Here is a 26,694-nt window from a genome sequence, read left to right as displayed (position 1 = left end):
TTGATATATTTTAGCCAAATTTGTAAAATAAAGATATGGGACCATATTAGCATTATGCATTAGTCACACATAATATATAAAATATGATGCTATATAAGCATTCAACACATTAGTATACTGCTATCTACTGTAGATAGCATCAGATGAATGTGATCATATCAATATTATGCATATTTGACCTAATAAATGTGCCTCTTATTCTTGGCTTATTTTTATTCTTGTTAACATAGCTTATAAGATGTAATCATTTATCATACATGATGAATTTGCAATTGTTTGTTTTGTTTGTTTGTTAGGTGCTCATGATGAGAGCTATTTTCTAGTAGAATTGGTGATATGATGTAAATTGTTTATTCCATTAAAATGGTGTTGGTTTTTCAAATATCATACTGACATATTTTTATTGAATATTTTAATAAGACAAAGGATTGATTCCATGACAATTATGGTAATTTATTCCATCTCATTGCTAACACATAGTTCTCACATAAAGCTCTTTTGAGTTCCAGACTTCCAGCTATCAACTGGTGCCATTTTGTTTTCAGTACATAATTAGAACACTTGCAATATGTGCATGCAAAATCAGTCAAATATTGACCGTGTTTTATGTGAACCCTCTTGCAATACACAAATCATTAATAATAATTAATTTACACATTGTAAACGTATCATTTTGATGAAAACCACCACAAATTTTAATTTTTTTGTGTGCTGAGATAGTGTCCCTTGAATGATATAAACAAACAATCCCGTATGTTTACTTTGGCCGTACTCCAAATCCATTTTCATGATTCCTGTGTGAGCGTATTCATGCCTGATTTCATCACATGTATTATCAATGTGTATAGTAAAAATAAGATTGTATGACTATGTGTAATGTTATTACAATGCTATTTTCAATCACAATACATTTAGACAGATAAATTATTCTCAATTTTTTTATTTAGATTATTATATGATTGTTAACTGCAGAAACAAGATAATGTAATAGCACTGTGATTTCTGGTGATTATACTGCATGCAATAAATCCTTATTTAATTTTTCATTTTTATGGACCATTAGACTGGAGGAATGACTCATGTCGCAGTTGTATTATAATCATTCAAAATGGACTCTAAAACCAATTATAAATTTGCTCATTTTGTATACAAGTCTGTTTACTAATGTCTACGTAAACATTAATTGCACATGGTTTTAGGTTAGTCATGCATGCAACATTAAATGATTGCATGGATTAAGGTAACAGCAATCCATATAAGGGCATAATGGTCTCAGATCATGGTAAAACATGTTTCTGGTCTGATTTTATAGGGTTACTTTCAGAACCTGTGTATTTCTTGAATTGCAATTCCAGCTTAATAAATTGCCATCCGACCCTCAGACAATTTCATAATTACATCCAATATTTAACATCTGATGCAAACAAGAACATCAATGGCACCAAAAAACGCTAATCCTACCTTCCCCTTGGAAAATGTCAAGATCGTTTTGTGCACGATAACTTCTAGGTACATAGTGTCATTTCTCATTCCTTTCTACAACGCACACATTGCGCTGTTACAGTTGAAATTCACCCACTCCCTGTGGAAGACATGACCTTAATCTCCCATACAGTGGGTATGCATTTCAAACAGGCTACCTGAATGGGTGACTCCATTTGAAATCTACACCCCCTGTGTGGGAGATTAAGGTAATGTCTTCCATAGGGGGTGTATGGATTTCAATTGCAACAGCCCGTTATCCAGGGTATCTATTATCATTATACTATTGTATAACTTATAAGGGATAGGGTGCCTGTGTGCCTGCCCGCGTGCTCACTTGTGCCTACGTGCAGCCTGGCGATATCTCAATGTGACACAGTGCTTCAGACATGTCATATGTTCTTAGAAATTATTAAAATCACTACATTTCCTGAGATGGTGTAACATAATGTGCAAGGTTTTGATTTTTGTTTGCTCGATGCATTGCATATCCTTATTGAAATTCTTGTTCAAAAGGGTATTGTGCACCACAAAGCACCATACACAACAGATTTATTGTGTACAATTTTAAAAGTACAATATTTTGGTCAAATCAGCACATATTTTATGGAGGAAAAATGATTCGGATGTAAAAGACTGGTGACTTGTTTTCAGAGGAAGGGGAATTATATTGATAACTTTGTAGCTTAAAGACCCATTCAGTGATCCCAGCGCAAGTGTAAAAAAATTAAAATTGTTTATAAATTGCTTAAAAGTGCAGATAAGTCATTCAAATTGTCATTTGGTATTTTTGAAATGACAAATTTGGCAAAAAACTAAGAAAACAGCAGTACTGACGAAGTTGAAGCCCCATTCAAATACATGTAGCTAATTTAGATACTGTCAGTATCTAAATTACAGATTCATGTAAAATGTCTTATTTTGTCTTAAATACACGGCTTTCAGCTGAACCACTCGCAGGCTATGTTAGCACATCTATGACAATGACAAAGGTACCAAAATCTGCATTTTGATGATTTTTACGATCATCCGGATGAGCAAATCACTGAATGGGCCTTTAATTTTCAGCTATTTTCGTAGTTTGTTCTTTTTGTTTTTTGTACTGAACTACTCAATATAATAATAACATGAACCCACTGCTATGTTATCAATTAATGCCAATCATTAGTTTTCTGCTCATAATTCTAATGTGTTTATTCTACATCTTACTCCCTATTCCAGAAAAATACAGAACTATTTTTGGGGGATTAAAAAAATATTATCCTGCTTTACTAACTCGTCACCCTCATAACCAAAGGGCCTAAGTCATTATTACATCAAAAGAGATATATTCCACAAGTTCATGAAGAATGCAGCTGGAAATTTTATTAATCATGGGTTTATTACTCATAAAATCAAAATTCCAAATGAGAAACATGTAATAATGACTTAGGCCCTTTGGTTATGAGGGTGACGAAATGAAACATAGTTAAATCCAAATCCTTGAGTTATTCCTAACTAGCAATATAAGTCAAATTTCAATATTTGGGACTTTTTTGGAAATAAGGGTCAAAAACATGTGTTTTTAGGGTGTTTTTCATATGCTGTGGCAATCAAGCCCAAAGACTTGTACTAAGACTAATTCAGTTTATGCATTTTAATTTTTAGAAAAGACCTGTTTCATTCTTATAACCAACCATTTAATTAAAGTAACACAAAAATGTGAAAATTAGAGCAAAATTTCGGCATATACTCAAGATTTTGAATGCCTGTGATTTTTGTGACTCGATTGTCAAAAAACATGCCAAAATGCATGTTTTTGGCTCTTTTTTCAAGAAATTAGTAAAATAGTGAACTTTTTCTTTTATCTCCAGTTAGGACTAAATGAATGATTTGGATTGAGCTATGTTTCATTTGGCAGAACTTGATAATATCATTTAACCCAAAAAAATGAGTGCTGCATTTTTCTGGAATAGGGTGTAGTCTACACCTTGGATCATCTAAATGGTGCATTATGTGCTTATCAGTATTATTATAATCCATTTGCAATTTTAACACATTTATCAACATTTTAATGCATAATTTAACATCATTGCACATGAAAATGAAGCGCATGCAGTAGTTTGTTCAACTTCATTGCTATTGGCTGAATTATTGTAAAAGTAAAATTTGTGTACATTTTATTTGTCATATTTTGCCTATTTGAAATGTTTCTTTTGTTTTCTAATTAGCACTTTTAAGCTTACCTACAAAGGTTTCATGCACAACAGGAAATTATAGTTACATGTTGTTGTTTTTACAATAACTGCTTGAAAAAACAGCGTGAAAATAAATGTAGTCTTGTAAATTTCCCCAGTTTTATGATTTGAGAGACCTGGGAATTGAAACACATGTGTTAGAGGTAGCTAAGCCATATGTGTTAATCAAACAAAGATATATTACAATTATATGTATAGATAGCTGCTATACCTGCTAGACGAGCACTATTACAGAGATAGCCTAAATGCGAAATGAAATCTGTAAAAATGGTAATGGCAATGGTGTTGTTATGTATTACTTACAAAATTTAACTTGAAGTGCTTTGATAAATGGAACGTATCTAGCTTAAGTAATACTATATTGGGTTGTATTTGCCTGAGTTTGGACGCATGAATACGTAGCGGGGGATACGTGCATGCTAACACGCTGCAACCTCACTCAAGTGAACTAAAAGAAGTACAATAGTTAGTGCAATTTATTTACGATGAATGTGCACCATCATATTCATCTACAGCCCCTAAAGCTTTTTAGTCATTTAGCTTAATGGATTCTCGCAAAAAAAATTCTCGATCACCGATGCACTAGAGCAAAATTTGATATCAGCATGCATATGTGGGAGTTTTTACATGTGTATTGTAAACACAAATATTGACTTCTCAGTACCAGAAGGGGGTAAGTGCAATAGCTGCCCTATGAACATTTGGCAATTTACACACAGTATATGGTACTCATTGACACATAGCAGCTATTGCACTTACACACTTTTGGCACTGACTTCTATATTGAATTTGTGAAGTGAAAGGGAAGATAAGCAATTGATATTGTTTTGTAGCTAGTATAAGTATAACCAATTACCCATCATGCATTGGAGACAACATTCAACTAAGAACCCCCAGTAAATCTGTCCTAATTTTCTTTTGCAAAAATAAGAAAGAAAAAAAGAAGAAAAAACAGAAAAGCACACATCCACGTTTGAGTGTATTTTGAATAATTATGGGAAAATGCACCAAAAATCTCACAATTTTGGTGCATTTATGTTAAAAGATGTGTGAAAGAACAGCAAAGCCCCAACCTATACCTAGTATTTTGACTTTACTTGCACACACTTTTAAACTAAAAGAAAACATGAATGTGTAGCGCCATTTGAAATCTACATGCCCTGTGTTATGTATTCCACAGGGGGTGTATGGATTTGAACTAAAATGGCAATTTTACTTCGGGGGAATCAAAAGTTACACCCAATTTTCCCAGAAGAAAGCTATATAGAAGCCGGGGGGGGGGCACTCACATGTTAAGGTGGTACGGGTATGTGCGGCGGTCAAGGGTCCCTGTTCAGGCTCTCCGGCAGTTCCTTAAGCCCCACATTTGAATCTGCTCCAGTTCTTTGAGCCTCAAACTCTGACAATTGTAGCTCTTTAAGCTTAAATTTGGAAAAAATTTAGAAATGTTTAGCTCAACAGCCTATAATTTGGCCCAAATTTCAGTTCTTCAAGCCCCTATTTTGCCCAAAAATCAGTTCTTAGTTCCCAAGTTCGGCGCTCCGCCCCGCCCACCCCTACCAAAATTGAAGTTGAGTGCCCCCCCCCCCCGGGTATAGAAGATGTATTTCTTTTTTTTTTCATACTTAATAACCTGCTTTTAAATAATTGTTGCAATGAATTGTGGTATAGGGTTAGATGTTCCCTGATTGGTCATTGATGAGTGTATGCTGGGTGCGTTGTTTGTGGGTGACCTTTGGAAACTTCATGATAATGTGATCGGTATTTATAGCGAATTGACGTCACATTTGTATTGTGTCTCAAATTTTGTGCTATTGAACTTTTTTAGATGATAGATTTACCATAGTAACAAGAAATTAAGGTAGTTTTACCACTTTTTGCAATACCCTTTGTTTAAATGCTCATCTGAATTAAATTGTACATTAACAGGTGTGCTTCTGACCCGGGGGTACTCAATGACCCCTTTTTCAAAGCCTATTTTGGTATATGAATGGGTCCTTTTTTCAAAGTTTTCTCAATTTTTTCGGAAAATAGCCCAATTTTTCCTTAATCTAGCCAAAAATGTCAAAAATTTGTAAAAACTAAGACAATTTCGTTAAATTCGCTGAAAATTTTGACTTTTGGTATATCAATGGGTCCAAATTTCTTGAAAAATTGGTATATTTATGGGTCCACTTTCAAATTCTCAGCGGCACGTCCCTACCAAAACCAAAGTACCCCCCCCCCCCCGGGTTTCTGAGGGGTGGGAATATACTGGTTATGCCAATATTTTTGTGTTAAGATATTGTCACATTTTGAAGCGAAAGAAACATTGGGCTATTTAAAATCCACACTACCCCTGTGGAAAATTTCGGAAATATCTTCCACAGGGGGAGTATATTTCTCAAATGTAACTAATCAGGGTTATCATTTTGAAACCTATACTCCCTCTGTGTTATGGCATTACCTATATCTTCCACTACTGGAATGAGTATTTCAAATGAAAGTTACACAATTTTCTATTCTATTCAATACTCATACTCCCTTTGTGGATGACTTTAGCTAAATCTTCCACATGGGTAGTGTGGATTTTAAATGGAATAGCCCATTTAGCATATTGTTAATTTAGTAGTGCTCATTCCTGCCCCGTTCTTGCAATCCATTATTTAATATATTTGTTATAAATTTTGTGGTTGTAGCTGAATTCATGAAATAACTACTATAAGTGTATGTATGTCGGGGGGGATGTCGGGGTGTATTTATGAATGCGGAGGCGTATGTTTGGGGGTGTATTTATGAATGTGGAGTGTGCTTTTTGTTTGTTTTTATTGATGTGTACAAATAAAATACAAGATATTTTACATTGCTATATCTAGGTTTGAATATTTGCAGGTTTCGCCATAGATCGTCAAAAAACACGATCTATGGTTTCACTCAGTTCTAATGCTTCACGTCAAATTATTATATAACCTAACATGACAATGGACTATTACAGTTGAAATCCATACACCCCTTATGGAATACATTACCGGGGGTACTCAGTACAAATGACCATACGGGGGACGTGCATAAATATGGGTAGCGTTTTCAGCCTTTTGGTATATCAATGACCCCTTTTTCAAAGCCTATTTTGGTATATGAATGGGTTCTGTTTTTCACAATTTCCTCAATTTTTTCGGGAAATAGCCAAATTTTTCCTTAATCTAGCCAAAATTTCCCCACAATTTGGGGAAAATTTGTAAAAACTAAGACAATTTGGGTTAAATTTGGCCGAAAATTTTGACTTTTGGTATATCAATGGGTCCAAATTTCTTGAAAAATTGGTATATTTATGGGTCCACTTTCACATTCTCAGCGGCACATCCCTACCAAAACCAAACTTGAGTACCCCCGGGACATTACCATAATCTCCCACACAGAGAATGTGAATTTTCAAAAGGGATTTCCTAAATGGGTGATTCCATTTGAAATCAACTCCCTCTGTGGGGGAGATTATGGTCATGTCTTCGAGTGGGGGGTATATGGATTTCAACTGAAGTAGCCCAGTATGTCACATCACACATTTGATTTGCAAATCATGATAAGAATAAAATTGTTTTCATTATGATGTATGGGTAAGTGAATTACTATTGTCAGTGTCTATTTAAAGCACATTATGCTTTCAATAATTTACCGATATTGTTCTAATTGACAGCAAAAACATTGTTTTCAATGATACTTCACCTACGTATCCAGGATCTTTTCCTGCGGGGGCTCAGAGGGTCTTTCAGAGTTATGCGGGGTTTAATGGTTAAAATGGCCAAAAAACGGCTAATTTTACATGATTTTTAACAAAGTGCGGGGGCTTCAGCCCTTTTCATTCCCAGCATGCATCACGTTTGCCTAATAATTGCTATCAGCAATATACCTGATCAGAACGGTAAACTGCATATTCGTTTTACACGCTTTTCAATGGGAAATGAACTTTGCTGCTTGGATGATGTCACGAGAGGTTAGCATTTATTCCGTATTGAAAAGCGTGTACTGACGGATATGCAGTCGACCGGTCTCTTATTGTTATAAGTCCCGCCTATAATTACAAGCTGGTCATATAGTATAGTTAGAGATTGAAATTATTTGAAATTGATATGTGTGTCTCAAAATAAGCAGGTAAATAAGTTTCCAATTATGGCTAAAAGCAAGAGTTCAAATTCTGTCCTTTTTCAGCATGAAAATATTCATATTTCAGGAACAGTATGTTGTTTTTCAATGTTGTACACACCGTATTAGCCTTTGAACTTAAATTTTATTGTGCTTGGTAAATAAACTACTCCTTTTAGATTCTTCACATATGTTACAGAAATAGAAACCTACCATCATGGACAGTTTACTTGTACGACTGAGCAGCATATTTTTGATATTTTCCCTATGGCATACTTTTTGTGATATCAGACATTTGAAAGCCATTGATCACTAAATTGGTGTGTAATTTCAAGGGAATGAGCCTGAAAACAAGAAGCGTGTGCATCCAAGAATTAGGAGTGACGTCAACAAGTTTACTGGCTATGCGTGTGTATATCTTAATGCTTTCCACATAGACAGAGATTCGTTAGGTGTCACTAGACTTAAAGATATGCGTGGAAAACAATAGTATAATTATCAATTTTGCTAGAATCTTGCTAAAAATAGCATATTTTGGAGGAGAAACTCACCTTGTTTTGTGGGAATTTAGGATAGTTTCAGAAAAATAAAATCAGGGGGGTTATTTACAGTTCATGGGAACAGTGTTGCAGCTTGTATATATAAGAAGAAAATATCAAAACATCTTGACCAATGAAAATATCAAAACAACTTGATCAAGGCAGATATTTCTACTTATTGAGCAAAATGGCCGTAAACAAGTAAAAGGGCATGTATTTTTATCATTTTTAAATGTGAATTTCATGGAAAAATTAATTATGTGGAGAAAATCAAAGTGTATCACCTGTATGGAAGACGTGACTTATTTCAAAGTGTACTGTGGGATATAGTGAGCCCCAGGTGTTGGGACATTAGTGATTTGAAGTAGATTAATTTTATATTGCTTTTTTTTTTAATTGTTGCCCATTTTGAGGGTACAGAAACCAGCAAAGGCCTTTTGAAATTGGGTATACTATAAGATACCTGATATGTTGTTTTCATGTGCTATAGAAAGTATTAAAATACAAATAAAAAAGGGGGGGAGAACACTACTTTTGAGAAAAGATATCTTACCCTTCCCAGAATCCTTTGCAACATGATACGTCACCTCATTACATCAAATGACACTCTCATTTAATACTTTGTACAGGGTTCCGTGCTTAGTGTTGAGAATAGGTTTGTGCATTAAAAGTGGTGGTTTTTGCTGTTGTTGTTACTGTGCGCATTAGCGCCAATCTAGCTTGAAATGTGGGGGAGGGCAATCGGCTAGAATTGTGAGTGGCTGAAAAGAACAAAAAATGGGTCATTTTGTTAAAGGTGGGGGGGAACACATCCTCCGCTCACCCTCCCCGGATTAACACCCATGACTGTGAGTACTTTTAATGATATACATGTAGATAGTAACAATTTGAAAATGGCCATGAACATAATAGAGTTATTATTCCTTCTGTTTTAATCAATTCTTCCTTCTTTTTTTATTTTCTTTCCAACAGAAATGACTTCTGATTCCTCCACCAGTCCTCGGAGGAGGAAGTTGACATCAACCTCGGACAATGGGGACGATGAGAAAGTCTGCATCCCAGGATTAGCACTGAAATCAGCACCCAAGCCTAAACTTGCTGAGATCTGTGTTAATTGCTTTGGTAAGTCCTCTCAATTCATTCAAGATATGCATGTAATACATGCATTTGAATATAATATGTTCAGAGTTCAAGTATCACAAGGATCTACAACATGCTCATCTATCAGGGCACAGTTTTTAACCCCAATACATTTGTACATTCATTGAATGACCTTTGAAAATTTGGGTACAAAAACTCATACTCTGCAACTTGAGGTCAAATTTTGCACTATGATTGTTTAATTGAGGTTATTGAACTATGTCATTGGGATGAGGCCATAGTGTATGGTCACTCACATGTTGAAGGGCTATTCCAGTTGAAATCCATACACCCCTATGGAAGACAGGACCTTAGTCTTTCACGGTGTGCATTTCATTTTGAGTTACCTGAATGAATAGCTCAATTTGATTTCTACACTCCCTGTGTGGGAGACTAAGGTCCTGTCTTCCATAGGGGGTGTAGGGATTTCAACCGGAATAGCCAAATATCTGTCACAGGCTACCATGCCGAAGATTTATTTAATAATACTCTGAAAGTCTGATATTCTGAATGTCCGCTATGAAAAATGAAGCCATTCTCTTCTCATACATTGATGGGCAGCCATTCTGAAAACAGAATCAGATCCTCAAAACAAATTGGATTGTGGAAATAGCAGACCGTTGGAATAGGGAGTGGCCTGGAATTTCTAGCTAAGAAGTTATGGCTAACTACATGGATAGCCTTTATGAAAGATACTGCTAGATTGCTCAAAAAAGGGACTTTTGGCATTAACACGATTTGACACAAGATATAATTGTAAGTCAGGTTGGGTCTAATGATTGAGTCCTCACTTCAGAACAAAATTCAGCTTGCCACAGTGACCATAAATGCTGATTACGCATGAGATTTTTAATCACAGAGGTCATCAAAATTTGGCTCAAATTTCATTGAGACCGTGATATTACGGATGCAATGAGTGGTATAAGACATGCCTTAGAGGCTCAATCTGGCTTCCTCAAATCATCACCATTTATACTGATGATGCGGTTCTTCATTTCAATATGGTGCTGGCCGGCATACATTATAGAAAAGAAATAACAGGCTATATGTTATAGGATACATAGACAGACACATCTTGATTTGTTGATACAACAGGGACATATATAACAAGTGCCCTATTCACGTGTATTACGGGTTCTTCCATTTAAAATCTATACTACCCCTGTTGAAGATTTTGAAAATATCTTCCATATGGGGTGTATGAATTTCAAATGGAATTAGCACATTAAGCAGCTCTATTTGAATTTCATACACCCTCTGTAGATTCAACCTGAATCTTCCACAGAGGGAGGCTGAGTTACAAAAAGAAGTGGTTAATGTGCTAATTCCATTTGAAATTCATACTCCTTGTGTGGAAGATATTTCCAAAATCTTCCACAGGGGTAGTGTGGATTTTAAATGGAACAGCCAAAATTTGAGAGAGAGGAAGGAGGAGGGAGAAACCTATACTAGACCCGACTGGCTGGCTGGCTGAATGTATAACTGTTGATGACTCTTCTATTGCAATGCATTGATGCGGTAGATCAATACGAAACAGTGACGTACTCCATACATTATGTTCTGTAGTCATCTTCATATGTGACTGCATGTTTTGATACTAATAATCATAGGTTACATAATTCTTCAATGTAAGCTTACCTCAAAGCAATGAGATAGAAATAGGTTTGGTTAAGGTTATACGATGTATTGTTGGTCGAAGCAGCAGAAAAAAAAGTAGTTCACAGCATCTTGCGAATTGTAGTGAGCTTTAGCAAAAATTGTATTGCTCAATTCATAGCGAGCATGTAGAAGAATTCAAATATCATAGATATATGTTTGTAGGTCCTGTGGTTCTTGAGTTATGTTGTAAAGAGGGCTGAAACAACAACACTTTTGTAAAACGTACATAACTCATTAACAACAATAAATTAAGCAAGTTTTCAAAGTATATGATTTGTAGAATGAACTTTTGCAAAATACCAAAGTGTTATTTTTCAATAATATATTGATTCAGATAATGAAAATCACCTTTTTTGGCTGCTTCGACCAACAATACCTCGTATACCCTTAAGGATACATCCACTGATTTACAAGACCAACACACATTAAAGTTTGTCAATAATGTGTTTGAATTATTGAAACAGTTTAACGTGTGTAACTGTATGTGCATATGGCAAATATCATGATGAAAATGATCTAATAAAGAAAAAAATAAATTTACATAACCCCAGTCCTATCATTATCAAACTACCTGATACATATGTGCTTGTCAAAAGGAATTGAAAACACTCCCATTTTTGTGTTTTGTGTGTGTTTTTATTATAAAATCAAATATTTTGGGCCTAAAATACCCTCAATTATTCTTAATGTATCACCTTGTTAAAACAAAACATAAAGTAATATTATCTGCAGAGGAAATGTTGATACAAAATTAACTTGCTTGATTAAAACCAAGATTGTATAATTACTGCATGCTTTCTAACGAGCAGATGGAGCAGGACAAAATACCCCTTTTGAGAATTTCAAAAATTTTGTAATTTATTTAAGAAGGTTTTCCTGGATGTCGCAAAAAAAGAAATGTGCAAAATCTATTAATTTAATGACCCTTTGTTCGCAGAGTTTTCCATGAGCATGTGTAGTTAGGATTAGAGTGATGGGATCGGGCATTTAAAAGCCTATTCAGGTATTTGCTAACCCGGAGAAGCGTAAGTCATCCAAATTCAGATTTTGGCACTTTTGTTAGTGTCATAGATGTGCTAATATCCAGGGCTAACATAGCTCAGTATTAAAGACAAAATGAGACATACAATACATGAATCTGTAATTTCTCTACTTAAGGGATCTGGAATGAGCATTTTGAGTGTTTCGACAGTATTTTTTGTGGGACATGAGAGCACATTCAGACATATCGAATTGCATTCTGAATACGAAGAATGTCTTTCTGATTCAAATAATTTCCATTTTTGAAATTCACGATATAATACAAATTTTATGACAAATTATTAAAATTTGATATTTTTCACATTTTTGATATATAACAGTCCTCAAAGTAAATTTTATAAATCTAATGATATATTCTTAAAGTGTATGTAGCTGGGAGGAAAGCCGATGATCAATTAAAAACTTTGACCTTTCGTATAGAAGATATGGATTTTTTTTCCCCAAAAGACCTAATTTTTATAGGTGTTTTGGGAAAAAATCCATATCTTCAATGTAAAGGTCAAAATTTTCAATTGATCGTCGGCTTTTCATCCCACCTACATACACTTTAAGTATAAATCATCAGATTTATAAAGTTTACTTGAAAGTACTGTTAAATATCAAAAATATCAATTTTTAATCATTTGCCATAAAATGTGTACTACATTGCGAATTTCAAAAAATCCAAATTATTTGATATCAGAACGACATTCTTCGTATTCAGAATGCAATTCGATATGTCTGATGTGCTCTCATGTCCCACAATAAATACTGTCCAAACGTTCATACCCCTTCCATTAACCTAGAGAAATTAGCTACATGTACAATGTATTTGAATGGGGCTTCAACTTTGTCAATACTTCTGTTTTCTTTGCTTTTTGCCAAATTTTTCATTTCAAAACTAATGACTTATCTTTCACATTTAGACAATTATTTATAAACAATTAAAATATAATTACCCTTCTGTTGGGATCACTGAATATTCCTTCAAATAGATAAAAAGTTTTAAAAAGATTTTATCTACCACTATGTGTGAATATTCACTCGTATAGATTAAAAGTAGTTACCTAAGACTTCAATTCATGTGTGCACCCAATATTGCCAAATTCAGAAACCATACTCTACATAGTCAGTTCATATTTGGGTATAGAGCCATTAACATTAACCCAGTCCAGTGGCAGCACCAGGATTTTTTCGGGTGTATGGGGAAAAGTGAATTTCAGGGGGGGCAAAATTAACACATTTTTGTTGGGGTGGGGCAACTGGGGGCAAGAGTTCTGACTGGTGGCATCCCCCCAGTGCTGCCACTTCATTTACAAGACCCACAGGGGGGTTTATTTTAAGCTGTGTGAATCTTGGAATTCCGTAATCAGTTGTTAGCTGTGAACAACTAAATAAAAGATTTATGCTAAATTGCCGTTAAGGCAAAGAAATTCTAATCCTGTAATTTTATTTTATTTATGGGCATTTTTGTTAGAAACTTGTTGTGGATGAAGGTTATAGGCGACATGAAAACAAACATGTTCAAAGGGCCTGACTAACCCAAATCTTGCATTGGGGGGATTTGTTTTTATAGCTGTATTCAAGTAAAAACAGACTCGGTTTTTGGCAGAAGTGGATTAATTTTTCAAACTATCTGTAATTTTTAGGTCTCATCTAGAAAATAATAAATAAAAAATACAAATCCCAACTGATATACCCTACTTGGAGAGTATGACTGCCTGTAGACCAGGGCTTTTTAGTTGCCTAAAGCCAAAAAAAAACATGTTTATTTCCTGTAGCAGGTCAAAAAAGTCAAATGCGAAATGCATTTTTTTTGCTGCAAATTGGAATGGGGATTTACAGTGGGTCTCTCCGACACACACACACAAATATCATATTTCTTCATATTCAAAAATATCTCTGATCCCCTTTCAACCTGCAGATTAAAAAAGGTATTAAAAATGTGTGATGTTTTCTCAATAGTTTTTCACTATGCTTGTTTGGTGTGTAATGTTTAAATGTTTACCCCAGTAGTGTTTTATATTTTTTTTTTTGTGATTTTTCCATTTTTGGGGTTTTTTTTATTTGAAAAGTAAAAAAAAATTCTAATGCGCAAAATAAGCCGTCAAAAACGTAATGCGTGCACGTTACAGGAAACAAACTTGTTTTTTTGGGGGGCCTAACACAACTATAATGTTTTGGCCCTTTGATCAATTTAATCATATAAATTGCTCAAATTTTATTAACGGTAAATTTCAAGAAAGATATCATACTAAGCCATGCAAAATCAAGTTCCCAATAATATTGCCTGCCTACCCTATAATGAATATCTGGCTAGCGGCCTTGCTTGGTAACTCCTGCTCAATAATTACACCATACACAGGTGTATAAAATATACATAGCCTAGCTAGAATCTATTCTACGAAAGCTGGCTTGCCATATCCTGGCTGGCCGAGGAGTGCGCAGTAATCTGATGAACTAGTAGATTCACCCTATTGAATCACTATTGAATTGAATATATGTACACAGTTACACTGAATAATACGCATTAAAGTGGGTTACCACTTACGTGATTTGTCTTTCGCAGAAAATGATGACGAAATCTTGAATCAAATCATATATATATAATAATTTGTTTTCAGAAATTCAATGTTTATTTTTCAAGCAATTTGGATTCTGTTTAAGTGGAAGTATATAGATTTTGTGGTTATAAAGTAAAGAGAAAGGCAAGCAACCTTTCTCAATCACATTGTTAGAGAAACCTCACAAATCTATAGATCCAGGCACACATATAGTAAGTAAGTACGTATGCAAAAAGTGGACCTCGCCCCCCTATTTTGAACAGTTTAGCATAAAAAGTGGTCCCTTCATTTGACTATACCTCAGTACTATCACATTCAACATAATTATTGCCACAAGTACTTAGGGGTATTTTGTGATTCTAGCAACCACTTTTTATGACATTTTTCAGTAGATATCCACAAAAACAGCTGATTCCCTAAATTTTAGTTGATTCCGATGTTGGGTTTGCAATTATGCATGATTATATGCAATAGACTGCTCCATATGCAGCTGTGTTGTAATTTCATTCTGTTAATCACCAGAACATAATTCACAATATTTTTGCTAAACAAATTAATCTACAAGAAATTTTTGGGACATAAACATTATGTAGCCAGAGCTTTCCTGTGGTATAAAAATATTTGGCAGCAAGTTCTCAAAAATTTTGAGAAAAGTGGGAGGATGAGGCTGTGTATCACGAAATGCCACTTTAAGAAATGTCATTTAAAGGAAATACATATAATGCATTTTGTTTTGGATGTTAAATTAGACATTTTTCACACACAAAAAAAATGTATATTTTCAAAACTTGTTAATAAAACACAGATAATTAGCATTATTGATGCTATATGCTAACTTTAATAGATGTGGGGTTGGGAAACCATACCAATGAGCTATTCCAGTTAAAATCCACACTACCCTGTGGAAGATTTTGGAAATACCTTCCACAGGGGGATTCTAAAATCTTCCACAGGGGGAGTATAAATTTCAGATGGAACAAACACTTTAGGCAGCTCCATTTGAAACATATCCTCCCAGTTGAAGATTCAGGTTGAATCTTTCTCAGAGGGTGTATGAAATTCAAATGGAACTGCCTAATGTGCTCATTCCATTTGAAATTCATACTCCCCCCTGTGGCAGATATTTCCAAAATCTTCCACAGGGGTAGTGTGGATTTTAAATGGAATAGCCCAATATCTAACCTACACACCCCATCCCACCAATGATGCTTATATACTTTAAAAAAATAAAATAAAAAATCTTATCCACTCAAAGGCGGGGCAGATGATCCATGATAAAAGACCTTGTTACAGTCGGTTCCGATCAGGGTTACAACAAGCCCGATTGTTGGCTACACTTGACCGTCCTGTAAAAATAGCCCCGACCAGCTATCTACGGCGACCCCCTTCGTTCATCAGATCACTTGTGCCTGGCCAAAGATTTGTAAGCGCTATCTCCAGGCGGCGAGTGGCATGATCGAGCCAGCAACTTGTGAAACCGCCCGGTCGTATGGCATTTTCCATATACTCGGTTAGTTTTGTGGGGTTCATTATCGAACCCCAACGGTTTTAGCTTGTATTTATATTATTTATTAACATAGGCCTATTTGTTTGTGATATTTCAAGCGTTTTAAAATTTCAAAATAATCCCATTCAATTACATGGTTGACGATGGAAATTTACTGAATTTAGAGAATGCACGGCGACCACCACCTGGATATCTCCTTGATCTCAGCTGTTAATGCCTTGTTATGCTTGACATAAAAAAATGCATTTGTAGCCTTAGACTTCTAAAGACCATCCTGCTTTTAAACAGCAAGATGATTCGGGTCAAATTTCCATTTTGTAGATAGATGGAGTGATAGGCGGCAAAATACTCAGTTGTATATCTATATTCAAAAAAGAGCAATAATTGTCTCCAAAACTGAGCCGTAATACTGACCAGTAAAAATGTAAATCCCAGCATTGACGTACAAGTGTAAAATTAATGGGAATCCCCCTGAATTTTTGCCAAGGCATAGAATTTGCATTTTTCTTCATTTCATAGTCAGAAATTGGGATCTGTGTAAAATGCCCAGGCCAGTCAGCCAGTCCGTCCCACTACGCAAATCAGAATTGCAGACTGACGGTTGTTTTATGGGTTCTAGAGATGCTCTACTGTTACAGTGGAAATTTTCGCGGTTCATTCATTTTCACGCTTTTCGTGCACAACACAGCTACTGCAAAAATGAAAACATGCTAATATGTGACCCATCACATCGAAACACGGCAGTTGTCGGAAACCCACATTTAAAGATAATAAAGAAAATGTGCCCCGAAAAATAAAGAAAATAATAAGCAATTTGAATCCTATTTGTCACATAAAATCACCATTCAACATACGACATCAATGGAAGAGGTGTCATTTTAAAGCTTAAAAGCTGTCCTTTAGTCTGGTAAAGAAACCTACAAGTTCATTTTTGACGACAACTGCCGTGTTTCGATGTGATGGGTCACATATGTTCTTTTAATGTATAGGTCTATGCAAGAAAACTCAAAATTGCAAAATTAAAAACAAGCAATGAAGTTCAAAATCGGCAAAGCGTGAAAAATTACGCACACGAAAATTACCACTTTTACAGTATGATAATGACCCTGGGAATTTGAATTATGTTTGTAAAAACAAACCCTGATGATGACTGAGAGTAGGCCTACTTACAAGATCTTTCTTTTTTTATTATCATTATTATGTTCAAATGTATAGTGAGGCTCCACAGTGAAAAGCCCCTTTAAAAAACAAAATACCCAAGTGATATTCATAAAATCATGATGCAATGATGAAGTGTAATAGTTGCCCTGTGAACATTTGGCAATTTACACACAGTATATTGTACTCATCTACACATGGCAGCTATTACACTTACCTATTTCTGGCACTCAATGAGCATTCAATTTGCTATTATACTTCACCAGCCCGTCTATGCAAATTTTGATGAATTTTAGGGTGCTCTGCTTCAGTGAATCGCTGAATCATGGGCCTTTAACATAATTTTATTACTAAACATGTGGTACTTAACAACCATAGGCTGGCATACTAGAAACTAGCAGAACTTAATTACAACAAAAATCAAAATTAATAACTTTTTACGTTGCAAATTCTCTAATTTGTTTCCACATAGATGCAAATGATGTTTGATATCACAAGTTTAAGGAATCAGATAACAATGTTTGCACAGTATTTTTTGTGGGACCTGGGAGCAATATGATGTGTCTGATGTGATCTCATGTCCCACAAAAAATACTGTGCAAACATCCCAGGCAAACATTGCTATCCGATCCCTTGAAGGAAATTCAAATCCTTAAAAATTATGTCAGTTATACCTTTGAACCCCATATATATATCTTATGTTTTAATAAAGTTTTTTTTTATTTGTTTCTTTTTTTTTCAGATGAAGATGGACAACTGATTGATGACGCTACCTACCCAAGAGTACTTTTCCTAATGCATAAATGGTTTATGACATCACATGAATTAGCTATACAATTCTTACAACTGTATCCTTTACAAGAGTACTTCATTTACATTTGTTATTTTCAGTTGGTTGCAAAGGGAAGCAAGGGGGCAAGACAATTTTCAAGGGGGTAAAATTTGATGAAAATTGTCCAAAATGGACTAAAAAGGCATCAAAATCTTATATCCGGTTGGCCAGCATCCCGTAAGGGGCATTTTACACAGAGGGCAGCTGTGATTGACCTCTTACCCAGGACTGCTTGATCAGGTTGTCTGTAAGTGGTAAGGGGGAACTGCTCAATACAGATGACCATATGAGGGATGTGCAACAAACATTTTTGAGCCTCTGCTGTAACAATGGACACCTTTTCTTCAATTTTGATATAAAAGTGGGCATTTTCTTCTATTTTTTTGACAAAAATATACCCTATACCACTTAACTCAGAGCCTTAATTTTGCATGATTGTGTTAGCTTTGAGCAACAATCTTGGAATCAGGTATCAAAATTACACAACCCTGCCCAAATCAAAAGTGTTTGTTTATTAGGGGTAAGCACATGAGCAGTGGCTTGTGCAAAGGGGGGGGGGCATGGGGCCGTGTTTCCCCACACTCTTTTCAGTCAGTTGGTGAAATGAACCCAATCAGGGGGTGTGAAAATTAGATATTACGCCGACAAGCTAATTAAGATGAAAAGTTTTGAACAGTCAGGGAAATCAAGATCAGTGCCCCCAACTTTTGAAAACTGCACATGAGGGTAATTTTAAATCAAAGGCATGATATTCATCAGGAGGAACTTCTGCTGTTCGTAATTTAACACAAAAGTATATCACATATGAGAAAACAACTTATCATATAACAACTTATCATATAGTACCAAATGGCTGAATAGATTCATCAGGTTTGTAGATATTTCATTTGAACAAATCCAAATATTTTATTTTATTTTAATTGTGAAATAATCATACACTTACACAAATCTTTATTGATCAGGAGAAGAGGAACCAACATCATGAACAGAGACGAGGGGGCCCTATACCTAAGTCATGTGTATGATCCTCTCCTGGCTGTAAATATACCCTGTACAGTCAGGATACGTCTGACCAGAAGTAGGCAAAACTGTCAATAGTGAGTAAAATATTTGGTTTTGTTCTAATGAAATTCCTTACTATAGTACCAGTAAACAACTTTTGATGAAAAACAAGTTTAATTCAGATTTGTTATGCACATTTTAAGTTGTTGAGTGCATTTTGAGAAATATTTTAACCTTAGGGGAGACTTATGAACCACAGAAAACAACAACAGCATGAAACAGCCAAGCAACAATAACAACAGGATCTGCTTGGGTAGGGGGCGGCATGCCCCCCCCCCCCACCTGACACAAAATGAAAGAGAAAAGCACCCCTCTGACAAAAAATGAAAGAAAATCGGGAAGGCAAAGGAAAAGAAAAGGGGCAAATAGCCTGTTTCCCACCAAACTTAACCCTGCTCATGGGCCAAAATAGTGTAAAATACCATATTTTTTGCTACCCATACACATTGTTACAGTAAAGCCATTTTCACCCCGATTATGGGCTTCCAATATATGTGGTAAAATACAAAATATTGGTGCGCTATATGCGCACATTGTCCCAATAAATGATAGCTTTTTTTCAAAAACTTTATATGTACAATCCAGTTAAAACCAGGTCAAAATAATGCAACCGGGAATTTTTTCGTCAGTGCCCCCCCCATTTTTTTTTATTTTGCCCCCTCCCCGACCAAAAAAGCTGGCTACGCCCCTATGAGTGAGCCACAGTCAGTCACAAATAACACTGTGAAAATATCCTACCATTACTGTGCAGTGTTTATCTACAATCAGGGGGAAATGTGTTGGCACACTTTTAGTGAATCTCTGCCCAGCTGCCCCACTCCCCCCAATTTAATGTTGGAAAAAACCATGTTGTCATCAGGTCTGTGAGACCCTCCAACATTGACAGATTGGGAGTGGGAAAGGGTGAGATACAGGACAGAGTCTCTACTTCAAATTCATAACATACATGCATCCCTCATATTCAGTGCCAATATTTATTTCGCTGATTGTAGCAGTTTGCTGTTAATATATTGAGACAAATTGAATGTAAATTTCTCATATTTCAAAATTGGAATATCCTCAAAAAGGTTTGATGTTAACTCTTTATTTTAGATCATCCTCAATACCAAATAAAGCTAAAACATGTGGATTCTAAGTAACATTGATTTGTGCATTTTATATGCATAACATTGTATTCCTAAATTCATATTAAGATTATTGCAAAATGTATATACTTTCATTATTGGATTATAAAAGAATGTGTATCAGAAATGACACTGTAAAATTGCCAAAAATGCATTAACACATTCATCTAGCAAATTCTGTATGTATGCTTTGAAGATGGGATGCTGATGCGCTTTAGCTAGCCCTGGACCCAGTGCCATGACCGGTACCCGCTGGAACTAGTGCTTGGCTGCCCGAGGAACTGAGCTGGTTATACTCTTTAGCCAAAATTTGGAAACGCTGAAAAAAAAAAAGAATTTTCTTATCTCAACAACATATAATTTGACCCAATGTTAGTTTAATAGTATTTAACATAATCATTAATAAATTTATTTGCTTTATGGGTCTCAATATTTAATGGCAAAAATCATTATATTTATTATAGTCATTATTCTTTTATCACACTCATTAAAATGCCCTGTTTACCTACCAGCAAATAACAACAGCTATTTTGCATAGACCTTTCAGACCTTTTACGCTGCATCAAGAGCTAGCAAAGCAGAAAATAATTAGTGTGAACCCCAGGTGTGAATAGGTATACTACGCCACATGCTCATTAAATGTACCTTTGCCAGTGTGTGATTGGTTGGCATTGGATCAGGAAGATTATCAAGATTAGGGGGCTGAGAATATGAACATTTGTTGAGGACCCATTCTAATAGGGATGCCCGAGGGGGGTCCCCTCGGAGTCAGACAATTTTGTAAAAATATATGTCGAACCACCCATTTTTCTTGGTTTGTGTGTGATGACATTTTTTCACTTCACCTGGAATTATTGGGGGCTGAAGGGTATTTGAGCCCCACACCAAAATTATTGAGGGGGCTAAGCCCCCAGGCCCCCCCCCTTGGTTCCTAAGCCTATGGTTAGTGTGTTTTTGTTAATCTCTTTTTGAAGAGTTCAGATCAGCTGCTGAAAAGGTTTTGAAATGAAAAATGAAAAAAAAAAAAAATCAGATTCTACTTTTGTGTAATGGCGATGCCAGGATTTTTCTTTTTTACATTTTTGTTTTTATTGGGTTTTTTTTGCTCATTATTTCTGCCCATATCTCAATTTCATTAGTTGCTGACTTTGGTCTGGCTGGATTGTGTCATAATTAAGTGGTTGGATGAAACAACAGATGTACTTAATATAAAATCATATATTAAGTGCAGTATACCTGATTTGAACATGATTCATAATCTAAATGTTTTATGTTAATTACCCAATTGCCACTATTATATGAAATAAAACCAGACAACATTATCTATGTTCTTTCAACATATGCTGCTTTTCTCACGATTATCAAAATTTTGCACTAGAACTTGGCAGCAATTGTTTAGTCATATTTTGATCATGTGACAACCAGGGTGCAAACTCTACTACTAGCATATAGGCCTAACTATTATTTGGTCTAGGTGCACTGAAGTATGATAGTGTATAGGCCTATATGGTACCATCGCTCGGATGACATTCCTGCATATCAGTTATTTTTGACAAAATGAGATAAGTTAAGTTTCATAATCTATTATATTAAGCAGGCCCGTGCCAGGATTTTTTGTGGGGGTGCCGATTTGGATAAAGTGGACTGTTTTCCGGGGGCAATTTTGTGAAAAGTGGACTTCCTTCCCCAAATTTTGACCTTTTTTTGTAAACCCCAATTTTTTTAGTGCGTCGCACCCCCCCTGGCTACGGGCCTGGTATTAAGCTCTACATTCTACCAAACTTTAAGACAAGCATGTCAGTAATGAGGTATTATTACTAATTAGATTTGGGGAATCTCACTCAGTGGGAGAATTGTGTACAACATTCCCCATGTTGAGTATGATATAGTAGTGTATCAGTGACATACGCTACTATGTCGTAAATAAGTGACATACGCCACTATGTTGTAAATATGTGACGTACGCCACTATTTCAGCATACGGATATGAATTCAACATAGTAACATGTCAATTTTGAATGGAGAATCCTTCACAAATTTAACATAATTATTGGCGTAGAAGTTTAATGACTAATTACAATTATTAATTGGTTAATATCAATGTATTTTATGCATAATATAGTAACTTTATTTTTGCATATCTATTCAAAAGAGGGGGACATTTTAATCGAGGTAATGTATGATAAATGGGTAAAAGTTTCAAAAACTTTAAATGCGGTTATCTCAAAATGGCCATGAAGCAATCTATCGCAAGTGACATCATGCCGACCGACAGTATCATCTTCATCAAGAATGACATTATACTGTGTTGAAGCTTTGGGAAGGTTAATTGAATAGGTTTCTAAGCTTTGTAAGAACAAAATTTCAATACTTTTTCTATGCGCTTCTGTTTTTTAAGAATAATAAATTATTTTGTTTAGAGTCGTTAAAGGATATAGCTTAAAGTCGGCTAGGCAAAGCTGTTGATCCACTTCATCCGTTCTGTATTGCATATATTTCCATCATGTTTACTTGACCAACCCTCATGTGAATTGGTTTGGATATGTGACCCACCCTCCCATAATGCATTTCTCCCATTTTAATTTCCTGTACCGAATGCTATAGTGCAACATGGGTCGATAGTGACGAACCTCAATGAACAGCACATCTAGATCTTTCTTTTTAGACTTTCAACCCATGTATAACCCTGGGGGTACTCAAGTTTGGTTTTGGTAGGGACGTGCGCTGAGAATTTGAAAGTGGACCCATAAATATACCAATTTTCAAGAAATTTGGACCCATTGATATACCAAAAGTCAAAATTTTTGGCCGAATTTAACCCAAATTGTCTTAGTTTTTACAAATTTTCCCAAAATGTTGGGAATTTTTTTACAATTTTGGCTAGATTATAGAAAAATTGGGCTATTTTCCGAAAAAATTGAGAAAATTTTGAAAAAAGGACCCATTCATATACTAAAATAGGCTTTGAAAAAAGGGGTCATTGATATACCAAAAGGCGAAAATGCTACCCATATTTATGCACGCCCCGTATGGTCATTTGTACTGAGTACCCCGGTATAACCTGTCTTGTCTCAAAATAAAAATGAAGGGAACCTGTACAAAGTAATATGGGAGTATCATTTGATGAAATGAGGTGATGCATCATGTTGCAAAGGATTATGGGAAGGGTAAGATATGTGACCCATCACATCAAAACAAAGCAGTTGCCTTCGAAGATGGGCTATTCCAGTTGACATCCATACACCCTTAATATGGAAGACATGTCCTTAATCTCCCACACAAGGGGTGTATTTCAAAGCGAGTCACCCATTCAGGTAACCCCATTTGAAATTTGCATCCCCGGTGTGATTGAGAGCTATTTATGGGAGATTAAGAGCTATTAAGATCATATCGTCCATAAGAGGTGTATGGATTTCAACTGGCATAGCCCAATGTGCACTTAGATTTTTTAATCAAGCTAAACTAAGTTGAAGAATTGAGCATTTTTACTTCAAAATTACAAATGTGGCATTGAGGCAGAATGTAGAATACTGATTTCATTTAACAAAATAATAGTAGTAAAATCAATGTTCTGTTACAAGTTTTAGGGGGATGTACTAGATTGTTGGGGGGTTTACACCTGTATACCTGTGAGATATGTGTCCCCATGATTATGCAAAAAAAAGTTGTGCCAATGTAGTCAGGATATGTATATTTCATTGTTTCAATAGTTTGCTTCTGTTTGTTTGAATAGGCTATACACAAGATAATATTTGCTAAACTTACCTGGTTATAAAAAAAGATGTAATTACATAAGTCAGTGGTATTATGTGTTTGCACCCTTTTTAACAAGGAAAGTTGATCAAATATTATGTATAGCCTATTCAAACAAACAGAAGCAAGGTATTGAAACAATGAAATATACACATGGAGATCATAAAAAATATATGATTATGTAACTGGCCTCAAAAAGAAAATAATCCAAGCATATGAAGTACAAAATGAAGAGTCAAGAAATACACAAAAAGGGGACATTTTTCAAAATACAGTCCAACCTCTCTTATCCGGACCTCTTTTATATGGATCTCTCTGTTATCCGGCTGTGAAATCTTCACAGAGAAATATGTTTTTAATGATTTACCACAGGTAATTCCATGCTCTGAATGCTTAGAATGACATCTATCATTGCAAAAAGTACTCTAAAGCCATATTTTAGTGTTTACACCATGTTTAAACAATCTTTTGTTGTCACCATTTCAGCGACAGTCAATGCAGAATTACATGTAATTCACTTATCCGGATTTTTCACTTATCCGGACAATGCTTGGGCCCATCATGGCCGGATAAGAGAGGTTGGACTGTACATTTGCGAAATTATGTTCTGTATTTATGAATCAAACGATGATATTCAATTGTTCATCATGCTCATAATATTGCTCGTAATTATTTTGGGAAACAAAATGCGAAAACCTTACTCAGTTTTGGGGTTTACACGTTTCCGTCAAAAAAGAGTACCTATAGTGAAATATTGTTTGCATTTTTAACCAAAGGTGTTTTTGGCTCAAAATAGCGAATCCTGTTTAGAGCATGTTTTGAAAATCTCTGGTCATGCACATGTTCATTACCATACAAGTTACCTAATGGCATTGTGACTGTGTACTAACCAATAAACCTAAGATGAAATACAATAGAATATGCATGCAACAGTCAGAAATAACAAGATACTTATGCAGTCTGTGTATAATTGTGTGATCTCTTTTTTTTTTTTTTTTCTTCCCCTGATAATACCCTCTCCGCTAAAAAGGAAGTTACAGTATATACAATTTGGTAAATTATTTATTAAATGCAATGAAAATGGACAAAAACAAGCTTATATGTAATCATCGAGAACCTAGAGGAAAGTGATATAACATGATCTTAGTTTTTATCTGATTGGTGTGTAATAGACCTTTTCATACTGAGTAATTCAGATAAAACCCAAAGCGTTAAATAATTTCCCCTATCACACACGCATAAAAGCACCTCTTCAGCATCATGTACAATGCGAAGTTCCAATGTGTAACAGGCATCATAAACAATTATGACCTTTTGACGGTCAGTTATGGATAAGAGAGGTACTTTTGCCCAGGCTACTCAATCAGCAATCCAGTGCGTGGTGGTATGTCTTGTGTAAGAGGTGATGCATAAACAAAACGTTCTGTAAAAAAATTTAACTGACGAAAAATGACAAACATTTTATCATTTCTTTCCATTAGTATCTTATTGTGAAAAACCAAGTAGCTGAGGTGTTAACTCAATATGCTAGGAAAAAAATTAAACTGATGAACCCATGTTCACATTGGGTAAATAAGCTGTATTTTGGCACAAAAGGGTACCGTAATTCATGACATTTCATTTTTACCCCCTAGCTTACTGGATAAATAGCGCCTGTTTTCCAAACTTTTCTGATCTTGATATGAAATGGTATACAATTCTCTATAGAGATATATACTATCCTTAACATGTGTTATTAAACAGATACCAACAATTAGAAGATTCTGAATGCACAGTAGAGTCTTGTTTACATACAGAAGAAAATGAAGGATGCTACATCAATCACTATAAACAAAGAGTATGCCATGCACTCAGGTAAGTTTTACCTTTAACACTTCTTTTGATTTACATTAAAGTGTATTGCTGAGGGGGGCGCTCAACTTCAGAAGAGATGGGTATGATGCTGTTATTAGGCCCCGTTTTTGAAGTCAAATATACCCAATGACCCGCTTTTTTAAAGTCACACCCAATGACTCCCATTTTTTAGGTTCAGCTAACTGAATTTTTTCTAGAATTTTATCATAAAAATGCTATAAAATAATGCAGAAACTTTTAAATTCTATTATTTAAGCAAATATAGAATTTCTTTCGAAACTATTTATGATCTAGCGCTACAACAGACATACTATTCATGCTGCATTTGTGCAACTCTAACTCACCAAACTCTACTACGGACCCCCTATTTTCAGATTTTCTGCAAGTTTGGGGGTTCTTGCGGACTCTGGAGCACTTTATTCTAGCGCTACCGCTGTTTGTGACAACATGATATGAAAGAGGGGTGATTTCCATACGCTTTCGCCCCTTGCGCAAGTTGCGCCTGCTCATTCATACTCACCCCTACTTGTAAAACATGTACATTGGGGGCATCCGTCTGGGACTATCCTAACGCAACTTTGTTTGTTGCTATATGCATGTGTGGATATGTCCCCACTTTGCCGGGAAAAATCATATGTGTGTAT

At 35.3% G+C, this 26,694-nt stretch overlaps 1 protein-coding gene across 1 annotated transcript in view; it reads left to right on the top strand.

The window, feature by feature from the left end:
* The window catches only part of LOC140153547 (ras guanyl-releasing protein 3-like), an 88,456-nt gene that overhangs the window by 34,794 nt on the left and 26,968 nt on the right, over positions 1-26,694 (top strand). Inside the window, 3 exon segments of the mRNA XM_072176326.1 lie at positions 9,350-9,499; positions 18,168-18,273; positions 25,940-26,050. Coding sequence (XP_072032427.1) covers positions 9,350-9,499; positions 18,168-18,273; positions 25,940-26,050 — 367 coding nt within the window.

The sequence above is a fragment of the Amphiura filiformis genome, chromosome 5, assembly GCF_039555335.1.
Source record: "Amphiura filiformis chromosome 5, Afil_fr2py, whole genome shotgun sequence".
NCBI lineage: Eukaryota > Metazoa > Echinodermata > Ophiuroidea > Amphilepidida > Amphiuridae > Amphiura > Amphiura filiformis.
This window is presented reverse-complemented; position numbering and strand designations above follow the sequence as displayed.